The following is a 16,645-nucleotide window of genomic DNA, read 5'->3' on the forward strand; positions in this document are numbered from 1 at the left end:
CATAAATCTTAAATTGTAACATCCCATGATGTACTACATTAGAAAGCACATGGGACTCTGAATAGAAAAAAAAAAACTGGGTCCAAATACTGATTCTGCCACTCCACAGTGACTTAGCTTCTTCATTCTCAGGCTGGCAGTAGAGCACAGTAGCTAAGAGAACTGGCTTGGGAATAGACAAGCTTAGGTGTGAAATCCAACTAGCTGTGTAAGATCCTGGTCAAGGTACATAACCTATCTAAAGCTTGGTTTCCTCATCTGAAAAATGGGATAACAGTACCCACCTCATAGGGTTGTTGGGAGGACTGAATGAGATAATGTCTGTAAAGTGCTTAGGACAGTGCCTGGCACACAGTGTTCAAAAAGTGGTCGCTATCATTATCTGCAGAGTAGGGATGATACCACCTATAACACAGGATAGTTATGAGGATTAAATCAGAAGCAAGGGAGACCATCTGACAGACTGGGTTGCCTGTATTTTCTCACTTAGCTATAGTCTTTTTACATACAAGAAATCTTTATATCATTGAAACATGACAGAAACTGCAAGATGCTCCCATGAGGTACTCCAGTTCAACTCCCTTATTTACAAGGAGAGGGAACTGAAGCCCATCGAGTTCAGACGACAGGTCAGAGGGTCACTCCGCTAGTCAGTGGTGGGATAACATTTCCCGGTCCCAGTATAGTACCTTTCACCATACCATGCAATCTCAACATCTAGCTCTCTCTCAATTTCAGAAGTGGAAGCAGGATTAATCTCTCCAGATACCATAAAATGTAAAAATATTTCATTGGATTTATAGCAATAGCTTTTCCTTCACCTTATCCCTGTAATTCACAGTAAAAAAAAATTTTTTTTCCAAGATATACCAACTGTTTGCAATCTCACTTTATAATATCAAGCTTCAAAGCTAGTGGTATGGCATTTTATTAATCACTAAATACCAACCACAAAGGTTCCATCAAATAAGATACAGTCATCTGATAGATTTACAAAGCAGATGTGCTTGAAAACGGAAGTTGTTCAGGTCCCAACCACTACAGATGAGGACACAAAGAAAACCTCCAGAAACTGAAAGCCGTGAGTTTCACCTCTTTATCCACAAACCTCTTTCAGAATTAAGTAACTTTAAGCATCTCACTGAAATGACTTGAATAATATCACAACATGAACTAAACAGACCTTGGGAGTATCTAGGCTACTAGTAAATTTTTTTTTCTCAGTAGAGAACACTTTCTTTTTCAAATGAAACAACAACTACAGCTAAGGTTCCCTAAGTGCTTACCACATGCTTGGCACTGAGCTAAGCCTTCTATAAATTAATAACCCTATGAGAGGGTACCATGTTATGCCAATTTACAGGTGAGGAAACTGGAGCACCGAAAGGTTAATTAAGTAAGGTGCCCAAGAACAAGCTAGGAAATGGGAGGGCTTAGGGTATGAAAATGGGAGGGTTTGGAATATGAATACCTATATTCCGACTTCACCACCTGTATCTTATCCACTACTGGACCCCCAAGGTAGAAATCAGAAAAGCGTTGCTATTCTGGTGGCTGCAGGGGTAGGGTGGCTCCACCTCCCTTCTTTCCTCTATGCTCAGGGATTCTAGAAAACACGAACTAAAAAAATCCATGATTTACCATAACCTCTTCCTTTTAGACATGAGTAAACTATGGACTGGAAGAGTGACATGACTTGTTCGTGTATGGCTTGTTTGTGAATCTTGGTCTCTAAAGTTATTTTGTGGGTATTAGTGTCATTTTACCCCAAAGGGTCATGGATAGGGGCCATTCCCAAATTTGGGACAGAATCCTATTCTTATTACTAGTTTAATTATATTGCACAGATTTTTCTTTGAAATTCGATTGGCAATTCTTTCCTTGTTCATAAATAAATTCTTCCCACCCCAAGGGCATGGATGAAGACAAGTATATTTAATCATATACTTATTCACTGTTACTTTGTAATTTGAGTTCAATTAAATTTTCATATATATAAGCCTTTTAAAACCATCTAAAATCAAAGTTTTTTGAGGAAAGGGTTTATCTTTGAATTCTTGCACAAAGAAACCATAGAACTGTCTGTGGATTTAATGATCTGAATTTTACCTTCCCTCACTACTTGCCTATTTAAGGGAGCACTAAACCAAAAAATAATATTTATTTTAAACCAAAAAAACCAAACCCACTGCCATCGAGTTGATTCGGACTCACAGCGACCCTGTGGGACAGAGTAGAACGGCCCCACAGAGTTTCCAAGGAGCATCTGGCGGATTCAAACTGCTGACCTCTTGGTTAGCAGCTGTAGTACTTAACCACTATACCACCAGGGTTTCCAAGGGAGCACTAGGAAATGAAATAGTCATGAAATAGGTACGATGCTGAGCAAACAGAGAAAGACCGATTAACCTGTGGACACCGCAATTAACACCTGAGCTAGAAACAGGTGGTAATAACAGAAAAGAGCTTGCACACCTGTCCCCTCTTAACCGGCACGTCTCCGGGCACATCTCTGGGCCCTCTGGGCGACTCTTCTTTGGCTGGGTCTGCATCCCCTGTGGCAGCATCAGCATATTCCCACACCACCACGTCTTTCTCGATATCTTTAAGGCTGAAGTTTCCTAGTTTGTTTAATGAAAATCCTTCAATCTAGAAAAAATGAGGCAAATACGATCATAAGGTAGAAATAATTTTATATCATATCAGAGCTTATTAATTTTAGAATCATTGAAAAGACAATATACTCAGTTCACTGAAAATACAGATGATATAATTTATGGAATTCCTGAGACATCTGTGAATTAAAAACATGTTTTTTTCAAGTAAAAAAACAAGGCTGTGCTTTGCAAAAGAAGTTGAGACTTTGCAAAGTAATTCTTTCGTAAAGATTCTAAGAGAAGAACATGGCCTCCTGGCTAAGACCATGGGTTCTGGAATAAAACCATCTTGGCCCAAATCTCAGCTCTCTCAAGTTCCAGTTGTGTGACCTCAGGTAAGGTACTTATTCTTTTTAGGCCTCAGGTTTCTGTAAAAAGTGATTAACACTAAAACCTCCTTTGTGGCACAGCTGTGATGATACGAAATAATGCACAGAAAGCGCCTGGACACAGAATCTGGCACACAGTAAATGCTCAATGAATGTAAACAGTTGTTATACTAACGCTATTTTTAAGAATCTGCAAACTGTAAAAACTAGAACCGCTGAGATACAAAGCTCGTAATTTTAAATAGTTAATTCTGGTTAAAAAGGAAATTGCAAAAACATTCTACAGGCTATTAACAGGTGTTAATGCAAAAGAAAATGGGCTTAAAGGTCTGGGAAATGTTAAACAAGGTTCAACGGGTTTCTTTAACATACAACAGGATTTTTATCATAGCCTTTAAACAGATTCATGTACATAATGAGTTGGAGGGTGTATGTGATATTCCATTTCCCGAATGTAGTTCCACAAAAAATGGAAGTACTTCATTGGTTTAGCAGATGAAGTAATCTTTCTATAACGTTAGACTTCATGTCACCTCCTTACTTTGCTCTTACCTTGCTCCTACTCTCTCTTACTCAAGATGAAACTCCCAAGTCCTTTATGGGGCCAAAAAGGCCCTGTGCAATCTGGCCCTTTCCCACCTCTCTGACCCAGCTCCTATCCTTGCTCAGGACTGACATTTCCTATTCCTCTACTGGGTTTTTTTCTGCTTGAATGCTCTCTCCCTAAACAATCATATGGCTCACTCTCTCACTTTTTTCAGGCTCTGCTCAAATACAGCTTTCTCAAAATAGCTTCCCCCTTCTTTTGTTCTCTGTCCTTACCCAGGTTTATTGTTCCTCAGAGAAACTACCACCACTTCATAGGTATTTGTTTCTCTCTCTCACCACTGGGTATATATGTGGCTTATTTTACTTTAGTCTTTATTCTTAAGACCTGGCAGATAAAGTTCCCTGCTTAATTCTCAGTCTACTAAGTATAATGAAAAAATCCTCTATAGCCATATTTTTGGCATGCACTATAGTTAAGAACTACTACTCCAGAACATATTATCTTCCTTGAACAATGCGAAAAACCTACGTACAGTAAGAAGAAAGGTTGCTAAAATACTTGATGTGCCAAAGTAAACTTTTCACCAACTGGGTCTTTCTATAAAAAGTACATATAAGATTATATCCAGATAAACCAAAAAACCCATTGTTGTAGAACTGATTCTGATTCACAGTGACCCTACAGGACAGAGGAGAACTGCTCCGTAGGGTTTCCAAGGAGCGGTTGCTGGATGTGAACCGCCAAAATTTTACTTAGCAGCCGTAGCCCTTAACCACCGCAAGCTACCAGGGCTTCTTACGAAGAAAGGGATTAAAAATGAGGTTTCCAAGATAGTGAACATAATTTTGACTCTGTGAGACTGTTTCTTCTTAAATCTTGCTATTTTGAATAGCTGAACATTAATTTATCCACAAAGAAAGAGGGTCACATTACTGAAGTTTAATTCATCCTAAAGACATCAATTATCACTCAAGAGTTGACTGTTAAGCTCTGCATCTTGTGGTATAGGTAGCAACCTCAACACTTATATTGTCTTTTATTTTTCCTGGTATAAGGAATAAAAAATATAAAAGATTAGAAATAGAAAGTAAATTACAGTCAATCAAATGCTTCCTACAGTTTGTTTGGAGGTGATACATAAATTCAAGTATCAAATTAGAAAACTGACCAAAGAAAATGTGCACCAAATGATAAATTTAACACAGGTTCACAGTCTCTTATCTAAAACTCTCAGGTCCATATGTTTCAATGGTTCTGAACTTTTGGGTTTTAGAAAACGTAATAATGCTCCTAGCAGGGTACTGGACAGCACCTTGTAATCACACGTTAATATCTCAGCAGTGAAACACACAAATATTCACATTAGTGGGATAAGTAAATTCATGTCAGTTCCGGTTAGGTTTTTAGATTTTGTAATTATGCTTAAGGGATTATGGACCTGTAATAAAATCAATATGAGATACATAAATAAAAATTTCATACCCATGATCCTAGGTAAACAGGTAGAAGGGGCTCTTTCCTCTGCTGAAGAAAGAAAATGGCCATCAGGGCAAACACGTAAGGTGGCAAGCCACCTTCTTCAGGGCGATCTATACTGCAAAGCTACAGAGAAGAGAAAACAAGAAGAGCATTATTTTTGTTAACAACTTGCCATTTATACCATTTGGCCTAAAACCTGTGACTTTATTCCCGCGTATGACTTGATTTACAGTGACTCCTCAAAACCAAACAGCACAGGGAGGAAACAGAAAACTTCCTTACACCCTGTGGCAACCACATTCCCCAGTTTTGCATGACAATTTCCACTTCAAATATTCAATCCTGTTCTAAGTATAACTAAAGTTAACTTCTGGGAGGCCCTAAAAAAATGTTTGCTGCTTTATTCTTAGACAGCCCTGATAAGCCCATTCACTTGACTTAAACACATGTTAATGAAGTCAAATCGATGGTTCCATTCAAAGTACAAGGCAACTGGTTTTGCCTTGTAAATGCATGCTCTGGCCACAAAGGCAATTTGGGCAGGAAATGTGGGCAAATTCATCAGTACTAACAGAAAAAAAAAAAATATCAACCAAAAAAGCATGGCCTACTTAGTGGTGAAACAGCTTTCAAAAAACAGCGTATTGTCATCATCTATTCCCCAAGTTATGAGTGAGGCATCCTCTGCTCGTCCTGGACGCAAGCAACAGGACTTACGCATTGTCACCTCTGTACCTTCGTCAATTAAGCTTTTGCTTCTCTCTAAAACACACCCACGGAGACTCTCCATTTTATAATGATTTGACCTTCATTTCAGGGGAATGCTAAATGCCTTAATATTTATTAAAGCCATTCAACTGGGATACTATATTACGGAAATGTAAGCAAGATCGGAGAGTGCCTTTCACCTGTGGGAGGGTCTCTGGGAGTATTACTGGAAATGGTAGGAGAAGCTTTTGTGCTTTATCTCGAACTTTTCTTGTGCCTAAAAATCACCTCGAGAAACCAGCTGAAATGCAAATCCTTGGGTCACAGCCCTGGAACTTGGGCCAGAAGTCCGGTTTTTAATAAGCACTATAGATCATTTTGATCTTTTGAGGAATACTGCTGTAGTGAAATACAAACACTGATTTTCCATGCTTTAAACCTTAAGATGTCTGCTCTGTTACTCAGATATCATAATCTCAATGTCTAGAAAATGCCTACAAAACATTTAAAGTAACTGAGTAAAAATCAAAGCACATCGGTTATGCATACGTAAAATGTATACACGCACTTGAAAAACTCAAACCTACCTTCGCCCAGTACCTAAACGCAATCACCAGGGGAACCAGTTTTGGTTCTAGTTTTCCAAGGGCAGTTAAATGATTCGTTGTCAGACAAGCATTTTCATTTCCTGCACTCACTTTACAAAGAAGACCACTGTTGGGGGTGGGAGGAAGCAAGGGAGGGAGGGAAAAAGAGAAGGAAAAAAGTGTTACACAGATACATTTTACCCTAACAACAGCTGATTTCTACAATGATTTAATAAATACTTTAAAACAGAATAAGTAAAAACCCACTTAACTTGTATGGGTCATTTAAGAAACTGGTTTAAAAAAAAACAAAACATGGCAGCTATTTTCTGAGTAAACTTCATTTTTCGGAACTAAAACTTTGTGTTTTTATATATTAAAGCTATTTTGGGGTGCAATGCAAATAAGGAAAATATTGTAAAATGTTTCAAATGAGGGCATGATTCATCTGTGTAACAATAAAAGAGTGTTTCCCAAGAGTGGGAGGAATCTGCCTAATGAAGAATCATTACAACCTACAAGCCATCCTTTTAGTGATGATGGTAATGCTTCCAGATGGAGGGAGAGATACACGGGTGAAGTCACACTAATTGTTACTCAGCACCGCCACGAGAGCTGCTAAAAAGGATGGCGATAAATGAGATTAGAGCAAGTGACCTTTTGATCAAGTTGTTTTTTTACCCAGTTGAAATGGGTTAACGCGTTTCTTTTTTCTCCTTTTAAGTACTTTTACTCTTTTAAAAATAAACATTCTTCTCCCTTTTGCATCAAGTGCCAAAAGCATAGGAAGAATGCCAGCAGTAAGCACCTGAAATAACCACGTAAAGAGTTTATAATTCTAGGAACTGGACGTTAGGCAGTGGTTATGAGCTTGGCTGCTAACCAAAAGGTTGGCAGTCTGAATCCACCAGCAGCTCCTTGGAAGCCCTAGGGGACAGTTCTAGTCTGTCCTATATGGTCGCTATGAGTTGGAGTCAGCTCGACGGCAACAGGTTTGAAGTACATGTGCTATTGCTAAAAAAAGATGGCATTTAATACTTAAATAGCTTAAAGAAGCTGAGACCTTTGCTTTTCTCTGCACACCACCACCGGCACTCTAGCATGGAAATCTGCATCGACATCGATAAAAGAATCTGAGGAGAGAAGAAAAGATATTAAGGAGGTCAATTAAACTTTTGTTTAAAAAAACAAGATAAGGTAGAAGTACCAGTTATGACTTATCTATTTGGCCCTTTTAAAGACTACTACTTTAAATAAACTCTGAAATGACTCAAAAAGGAAAAAAAATACCATATTCAAGAATCAAGTAATCAAATTAATTTAAAACTCTTCTTTTGCAAATGTTTGATTAGAAATGACTGTATAATTAGATCAGAATATTTAAATGTCACATGGATAAGAGAATTAGATAAACGAACAGGACATTTAAAAACAAAACTGTTGCAAAACCTACTAAAAAAAGTTCAGGGTCAAATATACATTGACTGAAGAAGACAAATTCAAATATTTTATTCAACCAAAACAAGAAGGCTGGGAAAGACTAATTCGATGGATGAGACAGATGACATCTGTAAACCATAATGAGTCCTGGCGGTGCGTGGTTAAGTGTTCGGCTGCTAACTGAAAGGCTGGTGATCAGAACGCACCAGACGCTCCTTGGGAAAAACACGTGGCAGTCTGCTTCTGTAAAGATTGCAGCCTTGGAAACCCTATGGGGCAGTTCTACTGTCCTATAGGGTCGCTATGAATCAGAATTGACTCGATGGCAACAGGTTTCAGGACGTAAACCATAAAAAGCCAGAAAACCCCAAGCTGGACATCATGCCTGATAACTGATAAACCTAATTGGGAACAACTATTTGTGGAGTCATTTATCAGTGTGGGCCATACCTACATACCTTTTGTAAAGTATTCATTTGAAAAGTAGATTATCTTTTAGTTTTCCCTTAAAAGCAAATTTACATATTTTACATTTAATTTACATATTTTACATTTCTGAGCCCTCCTGGTCAAAAAAAAAAAAAAGAGCCCTCCTGGTCTAGGGCTCAGTTAACTCTTAAATAAGAAAATTCTCAAGTAAAAACTTAAGAAATGGTTGTTCTGCATAGCAGATCTACAAAGAGGACTCTTTAATTTGCTAACAAGTCATGGGTATCTACTTTGGATATTACTTACATAAAAAAAAAAAAAAAGTAAAAAACATGATTTTTCCTATTTTCAAAGTTTGAGAAATAAGATACACTCAAACTACAGACAAAAGAAAAATTTGAGAGTAAACATTAAAAAATTTTGGCCTTACCACTATTCTTTAAACATTCCTGAACAAGTAAGAGGACATCTGGTTGAGACATCTAGGAAATAAATCAATGAATACATCAAATAAGCTGTAAGTACTTATGCTTCACTGAGATAATACATAGTCATCTGAAGTTCCCCAAGTGCTTTCCAAATCAGAAATGCACGTTGCTACCAGAGTAATCAATCATCATGCTGTGTGTGCGTATTACCCCAAGGCAGACAGATGAGCCCCAAACAAAGATGAGTATGGGCAGAAGAGACCTACTACACAGTTAACTTCTGACTGGTTCAGTATCTTAGCAAATCTCTAAGCTGTAGCTGAAGTTGTCAAACTGCTAACATTATTACCTCTAGCTTAAACCAATCCAACAGAATGCTTACTGGTCTCCTACTCTACTCTTGCCTTTCTCCCGGTGCTGCTCCACACAGGAACCAAAATCATTTAAAACCATGGTCATGCCCCTCCAATGGCTTCTTGCTGCACTTAGGTCAAAGTCTAAATTCTTTACCCCAGCCTACAATATGCTGCATGTTGGGCCCCAACCCACCTCTCCATTCTAATCTCATGCTCTTCTTTTCCTTGGTCTCTTTATCATGGCTATATTGTCCTTCTTTTAGCTCCTTGAACAGCCAATCTCCTAAGTGACTTAGGGTGCTTGGAAGTGCTGTTCCCCCTGCCTGAAGCACTCTTTCACCCACTCTCCATCGCCCTAGTTCCTCTTCATCTTTTAGAGCTCCCTTTAAATGTTACCTCCACAAAGAAGCCTCTGTGACTGCTCTATCATTTCACATCCCTTGTTATTTTCTACAACCTTGTTTCTTTGTACAGTTCTCATTATAATTAATTACATATGTAACTATCTGCTTCACAAGGATGAGGTCCATGAGGGAGGAATCATACCTGTTTTGTTCTCCAGAATCTGGCATAGTGCTTGGCACACAACAAAGGCTCAGTAAATAGTTGCTAAATGAATGAACAGGGTCAGATCAAAATAACTTCCTTGGTTGGTAAATCACTGGTGAGGTTTTTTAAGACTAATAGTAAAACCAATTGGTTAGATGACCATTCAGCTATAGCAGTTACGTATGGCAAGGAGTGAGAGGCTGTGAAATACAGTATCTGAGAGAGGGGCCCAGAAATCTGTATTTTTAACAGGCAACTCAAGTGACTGAATACGAATCATCTGTAAACTGGCCCGCAGGAACAGCCTAAGGATAAATGTAAGTCATCTACTAAAATGCCTTCTGGTTTTAAAATTTTCACTCATCAACATCTTTTTGAATTATGTTTAAACCAGAAATCTAGGCTACATGTGGTTCTTTGAAAACATTGTCATTTTGAACAGGTATGTTTTTTTATGTAAAAGAGGAAACTAAGGGCAAAACGAGCTTTTCAGTCATAGATGTTTACATATCTGTACTGTTTAAAATCTGAAATCCTTCCCTGACATTGGAAAGTTGATTTTATCGAGAGAACTCATTCTTTTCAAGTTAATAGAACCCAATAGCCTACTAGGCTCACATGGTTAGAAAACCAGTGGTCAATGTTAAACATAAAAGCCACTCAATATCTGTATTTTTCAAAATGATCTGAAACTGAAGGCAGGTAGAGGCATAAAGACAGAAGCTGTGGGAAAGAAAGTGCTGCCATTCTACTTAAAGTACCTAAAATGTATTTATATGCAGTTCACATTTGAAAGAATGAATTTTTGGTATCAGTCTGTGAATATTCAGAAATTTCATTCTGTACTTACAATGGCTGGAAATTCAATGTCAATGTTTACATCCGAATTTTTGAAGCCAAATCGGCTACAGGATGACCCATATAATCTTAGGGAACAGTCTAAAAAAAGTAAATAAATAAAAATCAACCATTAAAGTAAAATTTCTCAAAAGTAATAAACACTGTTATTTCAGAAATGGAACCATCAATTTAAACTACACACAACAGCAAAACTGTATTCAAGACTGGCATAAACAAAGGACAGGAACAGGTAGCTCTTTTCCTTGCTCTCATTTTATTTTATTTAACAGGGAAGGCTATGTTGATTACAGTTTAGCTTAACAGACACCTCTTTCACATCAGTTTCAAAACATGTTAAAACTCCTACCTTATCATGATCGCATTTTATGCAGAAAACACTACTTGCAAGGTTTTTTAAAAATGAAAACTGAAACTTTCTTTTATAGTTATAGTATATTACAGAGCTACAGGTAATGGAAATATTTTTCACCTTTAAGAAAACACACTTAGGTGTAATTTATTACACAGAGTATTTTTCAGTAAAACTGTATGCATAAAAACAATCTTTTAGCATGGAATTATTTTCCAGTATGAATTACTCCTTAGATTACATATAAAAATCATTTAACATAATTCCTTTAGAAAAACACTGAAGAATAATTACAAGAGCACCAAGCTCGTCACTCTTCAGAAGATGTGTGTTTATGTGAACTGCCTGTATTTGAATATAAATTTATGTTCATTTGTATTTTGGTATTTTTAGTATTTTGCTGCCACTGTGCCAAGAAAAATTATCCTTTCACATCACAGGATTTTGTTTTTTTCCTTAAGTTTGCTGATTCAAAGAAGTTCCTTGGGTTTTAACAAGCTTCCATGACAAAGAAGATTGAATTTTACAGTGGAAATGTATGGCAAAAATCATTGAAATTACAAGTGACTTTTCGGGAACATGTCTACAACATAACGGAAGATTTACCCATATCATGTCCTACAGGGACATTATAGCTCACCTCCCCCCGCCCACCATTCTTATGAAAGTATATATACCTTAAGAACACCACACGAATGATCTTTCAGAGGTACGAGGACTTCTGTGGCTGATGATGTGGTACAGTTAAATAATGAACCCAACCCAGGCTGTGGATCAGAATCACTTGTGGAGCATTCTAAAAACAGCTGTCTATGGCTCCACAGGTAATTCTGAGGCACTGCAAGGACTGAGAATGATTAAGCTTTTCTAATCAATCGTTTACCCAAACAGGAACTGCCAGTAAGTTTGGGGTGCTGTCTGGGGTTGTCAATTTCGTCAGACATACCTGGCCTTACCGCTGTCTAAACAGCACACTCCAGTCTTCCCTATCTCCCAAAAGATCAAAGATTAAAAATAGGCAGAAGACAGTAAACACGGGTATTCCTCGCTTTTCGAAAGTTCACTTTACGCCACTTCTCTTTTCCAAAACACCTACGTTAGTACCTGTTTTCATTTGCCTTGTGAAAGAAGGCGAAAAGCAAAAATAGTGTTCAGCATTTATTTTGCAACGAGCCATTAAAGAGGCGGCAAGCACCCTGAGCAGGGATCCTTCCCCAGGAACTACACTCAGCATCAAGGCCCCCATAGGTCTGTTAGTACCATTTTAGGTGTTCTGTGTTATTTGCTAGGTTATTTTTTAGGTCTGGGAATGCTCAACAAGTTTTCTCAGACAAAAAAAATCGTAATTGCTTCTTTGCTTTATGCCATTTCGGCTTACGAGAGTTTTTTACAGGAATGCTCTACTTTCAGACAGTGGGGGAAAACCTGTTATTTCACTATTAACCTGTAAAATAAATTCAACAGTACACGAACTACGTTACAAGTTAGTTTTCAAAGCTCAATTTTAGGTGTAACGTTTTTAAGTTTGGTGAAAACAAAACCTTTTTTGAGCAGGAATGCCCAGAAAATGACCCCAAAGACATCTCTTTAACTCAAAAATATTGTGTAAATTTAGACAGGTAGGGGGGAGAAAAAAAAAAGAGTCCCAAAGTGCCCCAGTAATATGGGGTATTTAGTTTATATTAGAGGCTGTTAGTAGCAGCTTAAGGAGTCCCGGTGGCACTGTGATTAAAGTGCTTGGTTGCGAAGTGAAGGGTCGCTAGTTCAAACCTACCAGCTGCTCCACGGGAGAAAGATATGGCAGTCTGCTTCCGTAAAGAGTACAGCCTTGGAAACCCTCTGGGCTGTTGTGCTCTGCCTTACAGGGTTGCTCGGAGTCGGAAATGACTTGAGGCAACGAATTTTGGTTTAATAGCAGCTTATACTAAAGCATTTATAATAAAAACAGGTTTAATCACAATGCATGTAGGCCTTTGTCATCTTGGTGGAAGCCAGAAAAAACAAATAAACAAGCCAAGAGCTTCAGGTCCTGGCAAATCCATTTTTAGTAGGTGTGAATTACTCCCAGTGGTTAAAATGAATGAGGTACTTTTAGGTACTACACCGAAAAACAAATCTAGAAAATACCTGGTAACTTGTGTTGGAACACATTTTCCATGATATGTTTAATTCCTCGTCTCTGTTCCAAGTTCTCATTGTGTAAGCCAAACTCCTGTACCACTTTGTCAATGGCAATGCCAACTGCATTTATCTGGGAGGGTGCTGGTGGAGGTAACGTAGTGAGCAACTCCTCTTCTTGCTTTTCCTTGAAAGACAAATACTGAGATTAAAAATGGCTCACACGAGTTTTTTTTACCTTCTAACACTTCACTGAGACTAAACTGTAGAATTTGCTGGTATCTTTCTCTTAATCTTCTTTCTCATCTTAGCTGAGTTAGTCTTCATGCTATCAGCATACACACCTTTCAATCAGCGTAACATGGATCAGAGATAATACAGGGTAGGCAGGAACAGAACGTACAAAGGCAGAATAATAAAAACAGCAATGTCAAACTCACTGCATATTATTACTGGCCTAGGACGTATAGCTAAGTCCTACCAATGACTTCACACACTGATATTATCCTCATATTCACAATATTGTCCAGCAAAACATATTTGACAAGTATAAAATATTCCAGCTAAAATAAATTCAGTAAATACAGGTTGTGAAGTAATTACAAGCATAAAATATTTTGGCTTAAATAAATCGATAAACTTAGTTAGCAAAGCTTTTAAGCCCTGGTGGTGCAGTGGTTAAGAGCTACAGCTGCTAACCAAGAGGGCAGCAGTTCGAATTGACCAGCTTCTCCCTGGAAGCTTATCAGGCAGTTTTACTCTGTCCTAAGGTCGCTATGAGTTAGAGTTGACTCAATGCCAACAGGTTTCATTTGGTTTGGTATTAAAATCATAGCCTTAAGAAGAAAGTGAAGAAGATGATAATAACAACAGCTGACACCTAAGTGTATTTGATTGGGCTACATTCAACTTACCTTGATGTTTTTCTTGTGCCTCTTCTCTTTGATATGTTTATGGGCAAATGCAATGGATTCAATTAAAACATCACAGAGTTTGCAGGTGTATTTTGCTGTAGGGAAGTTTCGTGGTCGCTATAATTTGAAGAGATTTATAGATAGATACATCTCCAAACATACAGGTAAATATTAGCCAGAAAATAATTTCCCCTTTATTTTTAATTTTAATACATTTCTAATGTATTTTAACGTATTATTGTCTCCCTTTATCACTATCCTCAATAGTCATTTTGATTTAAGTAGGTCAGCAATTATTCTTAATTCTGTTAAAGCAAAGTGAATATAATTTTTAACTCGTGGTATTTAAATACCAATAACGTAAGACGGCTAATTCACCAAAACGTCTACTCCCGATTACTAGCATAGTTCAGACGATTACTAGCATAGTTCAGACGGAAATCAGGACTTCAAGATTTGTACAAAGACGTTACCCTTTTTAGCCTGTCAATGCAGTCTCTTCTCAGTCGCTCCTCAGCCTGCTGTAAGCCCAGGAGCTCCTTCACAGAAAGGACCGACTCATCGATCACGGGGCCTTCCAAGCTTTCGTCTTGCTCATTTTCCTCATTTCTAGTTCGCCTGGGCTTCCTAGGTCTGGACCTCTGCTTCTTGTTTTCTTAAGTTGGGGGGAAAATATTATTGGCAATATTGAATAATGTCACTCCTAAGTACAAAGCAAAACTTACATTATTTATTAATTTAAAAATGTGATAGAGTGAATAATATCTTAGACCGAACATAGATGAAAAAGAAACGGTAGCTCGCCTGTGGATAAACTGCCTGAATATTTATCCACTGGATACAATCAATCCATGGAAATCATCTTTTTTGAAAACGTTCAGAAAATTTTACTTTGATGATGCAATTTAATTTTATCATCTCTTCCTGATATACAGCTGTACATATTCAAGCAATAGTAAAAAGGACAATCTTCTGAAGCCACATATTCTTGTAATTTAACATATTCTAGTATACCTGAATCAAAACCATCCGCATCTGCTTTCCTATTTGGGAAGTGAACAATCTCAAGAGGGCAAAAATGGACACTACCCCCGCCCCCCGCCCTGAACTCATGAATCAACTATGTCTTTTTCTGGAGTAAAAAGTCAATCATGTAGTTGCAGATTTAACTTTTGATGACACAAATGGCAATTGGGCGGCTTCCCCTTCCTAATTAAATACTAATACCAAGACCCAGGCCAACACTGCATATACTGAAATAAACTATTTTCCGTTTTATCTTTACATTCATTTTAGCTTCTTTGAACTGCCTGCACACTCAGCATATTTCAAAGGAGAAAAACAATTAGTAGTTGAAATAAGTTTTCTCTGAGTACAAATTCATTTGTTCATAAGCTTAGTTGTTAGTTCCACAAGTCTTACAACTAATAAGCCAATCTGCTCCTCTTTAAACAAAACTTTTCAATCTATGACACTCAAGATGACTGTGGGATTAAATTATAAAAATTATTTTAAATAGCTTTGATAAGTTCTCAAAATGAGGCTACCATTAACACAAAACATTAAAGTAAATTTTATTTCCCAAGTTAGAATTCTAATAAATGTATTAAGGTTTTAAATGGCCTACTAAAAATTAGTCTTTAAAATACAAACCTATTGAAATGCCCCACGAGGCAATTTCTGTAATGTTTTCAATTAAGTCATTAATTGTACAGCAATTACAATGAATCCTTTGAAAAAAAAATTGTCAGAAAAAGGAGGTATAGGACCTCCAATTTTTAAAAAAGCTATTGCTGTTAGCAACAGTCCTATGTCAGGGATGCTATTATCCCCATTGCATAGTCAGAAAATGATAGAATAAGTAACTTCCCCAGGGCCACATAGATGTAATTCTGAAATTCAGGCTTTTCTCTAACAATATAAGATTTCAAAATAAATTACTAAAACCTTTTCTTGTAGTATACCAACTCATATCTAGAACATTTGAGAACTCACACTACAATATAACCTTTTCAACCGCATTTCACAGGCCTGTATGGTAAAAAGCAGTAGAATAAAATCTCATAGAATGGGGTCTTGGAAGCCCAAGCTGGGTACTGCTGAAAAGCTCCCATTGTTACTTAAAGAGGAAGGCTACGTGGTCCATGCTGTGTGCTGTAATACAAGCTCTCTATGGCCGATATTCTCAGTTTCCCATTTATTACATGCATTTGGCTTGTGATCCCATTCACAAAGAACATGTGCACCTGAGTGGATGTTTCCTGTTAAGATCATTAACGACACTGTCCCAAATAAATTAAACTGGCAATCTTGGACATTTGGGAGATGAAGTGGGGGGTAACAATACAGAACTAAAAAACAGTATTAAAAAATAAGGCAATTCTAAGATAATTTTCATTACATCTTCTTACATCATTTAATAAGACCCTTCCTTATTAAGATACAGGTATGATTTATGGCAAATTTCAGTCCCTTTAAGAATTCTTTCTAGGGTCTTTTGAATGACATGCAAAGTTTATACCTTAAACTGAATTTCTTCTCTCTAGAGTAAACAGGGTTCTATCGAAGCTTAATATTTCCTTCATGAAGCTTTTTCAAGGGATAGAAACTGAATAGCTCTTCATTTAGCAACTGTGAAAGTACATACTTGCATTTCATTTAGAGAAAGCAGGCAAGCTTTTGGACTGTCTTCAACTTAAGGATACTAAAAATGTACTTCCTGTTCAAAAATACTTAAAAGTAACTTCTTCTTTTTAAAACCAAACAAGAATACATTCAAGAGATTTTCAGTCTATAAATGGTCTTTTTTAATATCTGTCTGGTTGCAATCTTTTTTTTAATCTATAAACGTTTCATTTTAAAATGCCATTCATGGCCAACTTTTTCTTTTC

At 37.3% G+C, this 16,645-nt stretch overlaps 1 protein-coding gene across 5 annotated transcripts in view; it reads right to left on the reverse strand.

Annotated features, from left to right (window-relative positions):
- Positions 1-16,645, reverse strand: part of TUT7 (terminal uridylyl transferase 7) — a 54,361-nt gene that overhangs the window by 33,880 nt on the left and 3,836 nt on the right. For all 5 annotated transcript variants that reach the window (XM_049895918.1, XM_049895920.1, XM_049895917.1 and 2 more), the window contains exons 3-11: positions 14,228-14,409; positions 13,755-13,871; positions 12,850-13,027; positions 10,363-10,451; positions 8,610-8,661; positions 7,374-7,443; positions 6,311-6,437; positions 5,019-5,138; positions 2,476-2,649 (exon numbers count right to left, since the gene is read on the reverse strand). In XM_049895918.1, coding sequence (XP_049751875.1) covers positions 2,476-2,649; positions 5,019-5,138; positions 6,311-6,437; positions 7,374-7,443; positions 8,610-8,661; positions 10,363-10,451; positions 12,850-13,027; positions 13,755-13,871; positions 14,228-14,409 — 1,109 coding nt within the window. The remainder of the gene's footprint in view (positions 1-2,475; positions 2,650-5,018; positions 5,139-6,310; positions 6,438-7,373; positions 7,444-8,609; positions 8,662-10,362; positions 10,452-12,849; positions 13,028-13,754; positions 13,872-14,227; positions 14,410-16,645) is intronic.

The sequence above is a fragment of the Elephas maximus genome, chromosome 9 (assembly GCF_024166365.1).
Source record: "Elephas maximus indicus isolate mEleMax1 chromosome 9, mEleMax1 primary haplotype, whole genome shotgun sequence".
Taxonomy (NCBI): domain Eukaryota; kingdom Metazoa; phylum Chordata; class Mammalia; order Proboscidea; family Elephantidae; genus Elephas; species Elephas maximus.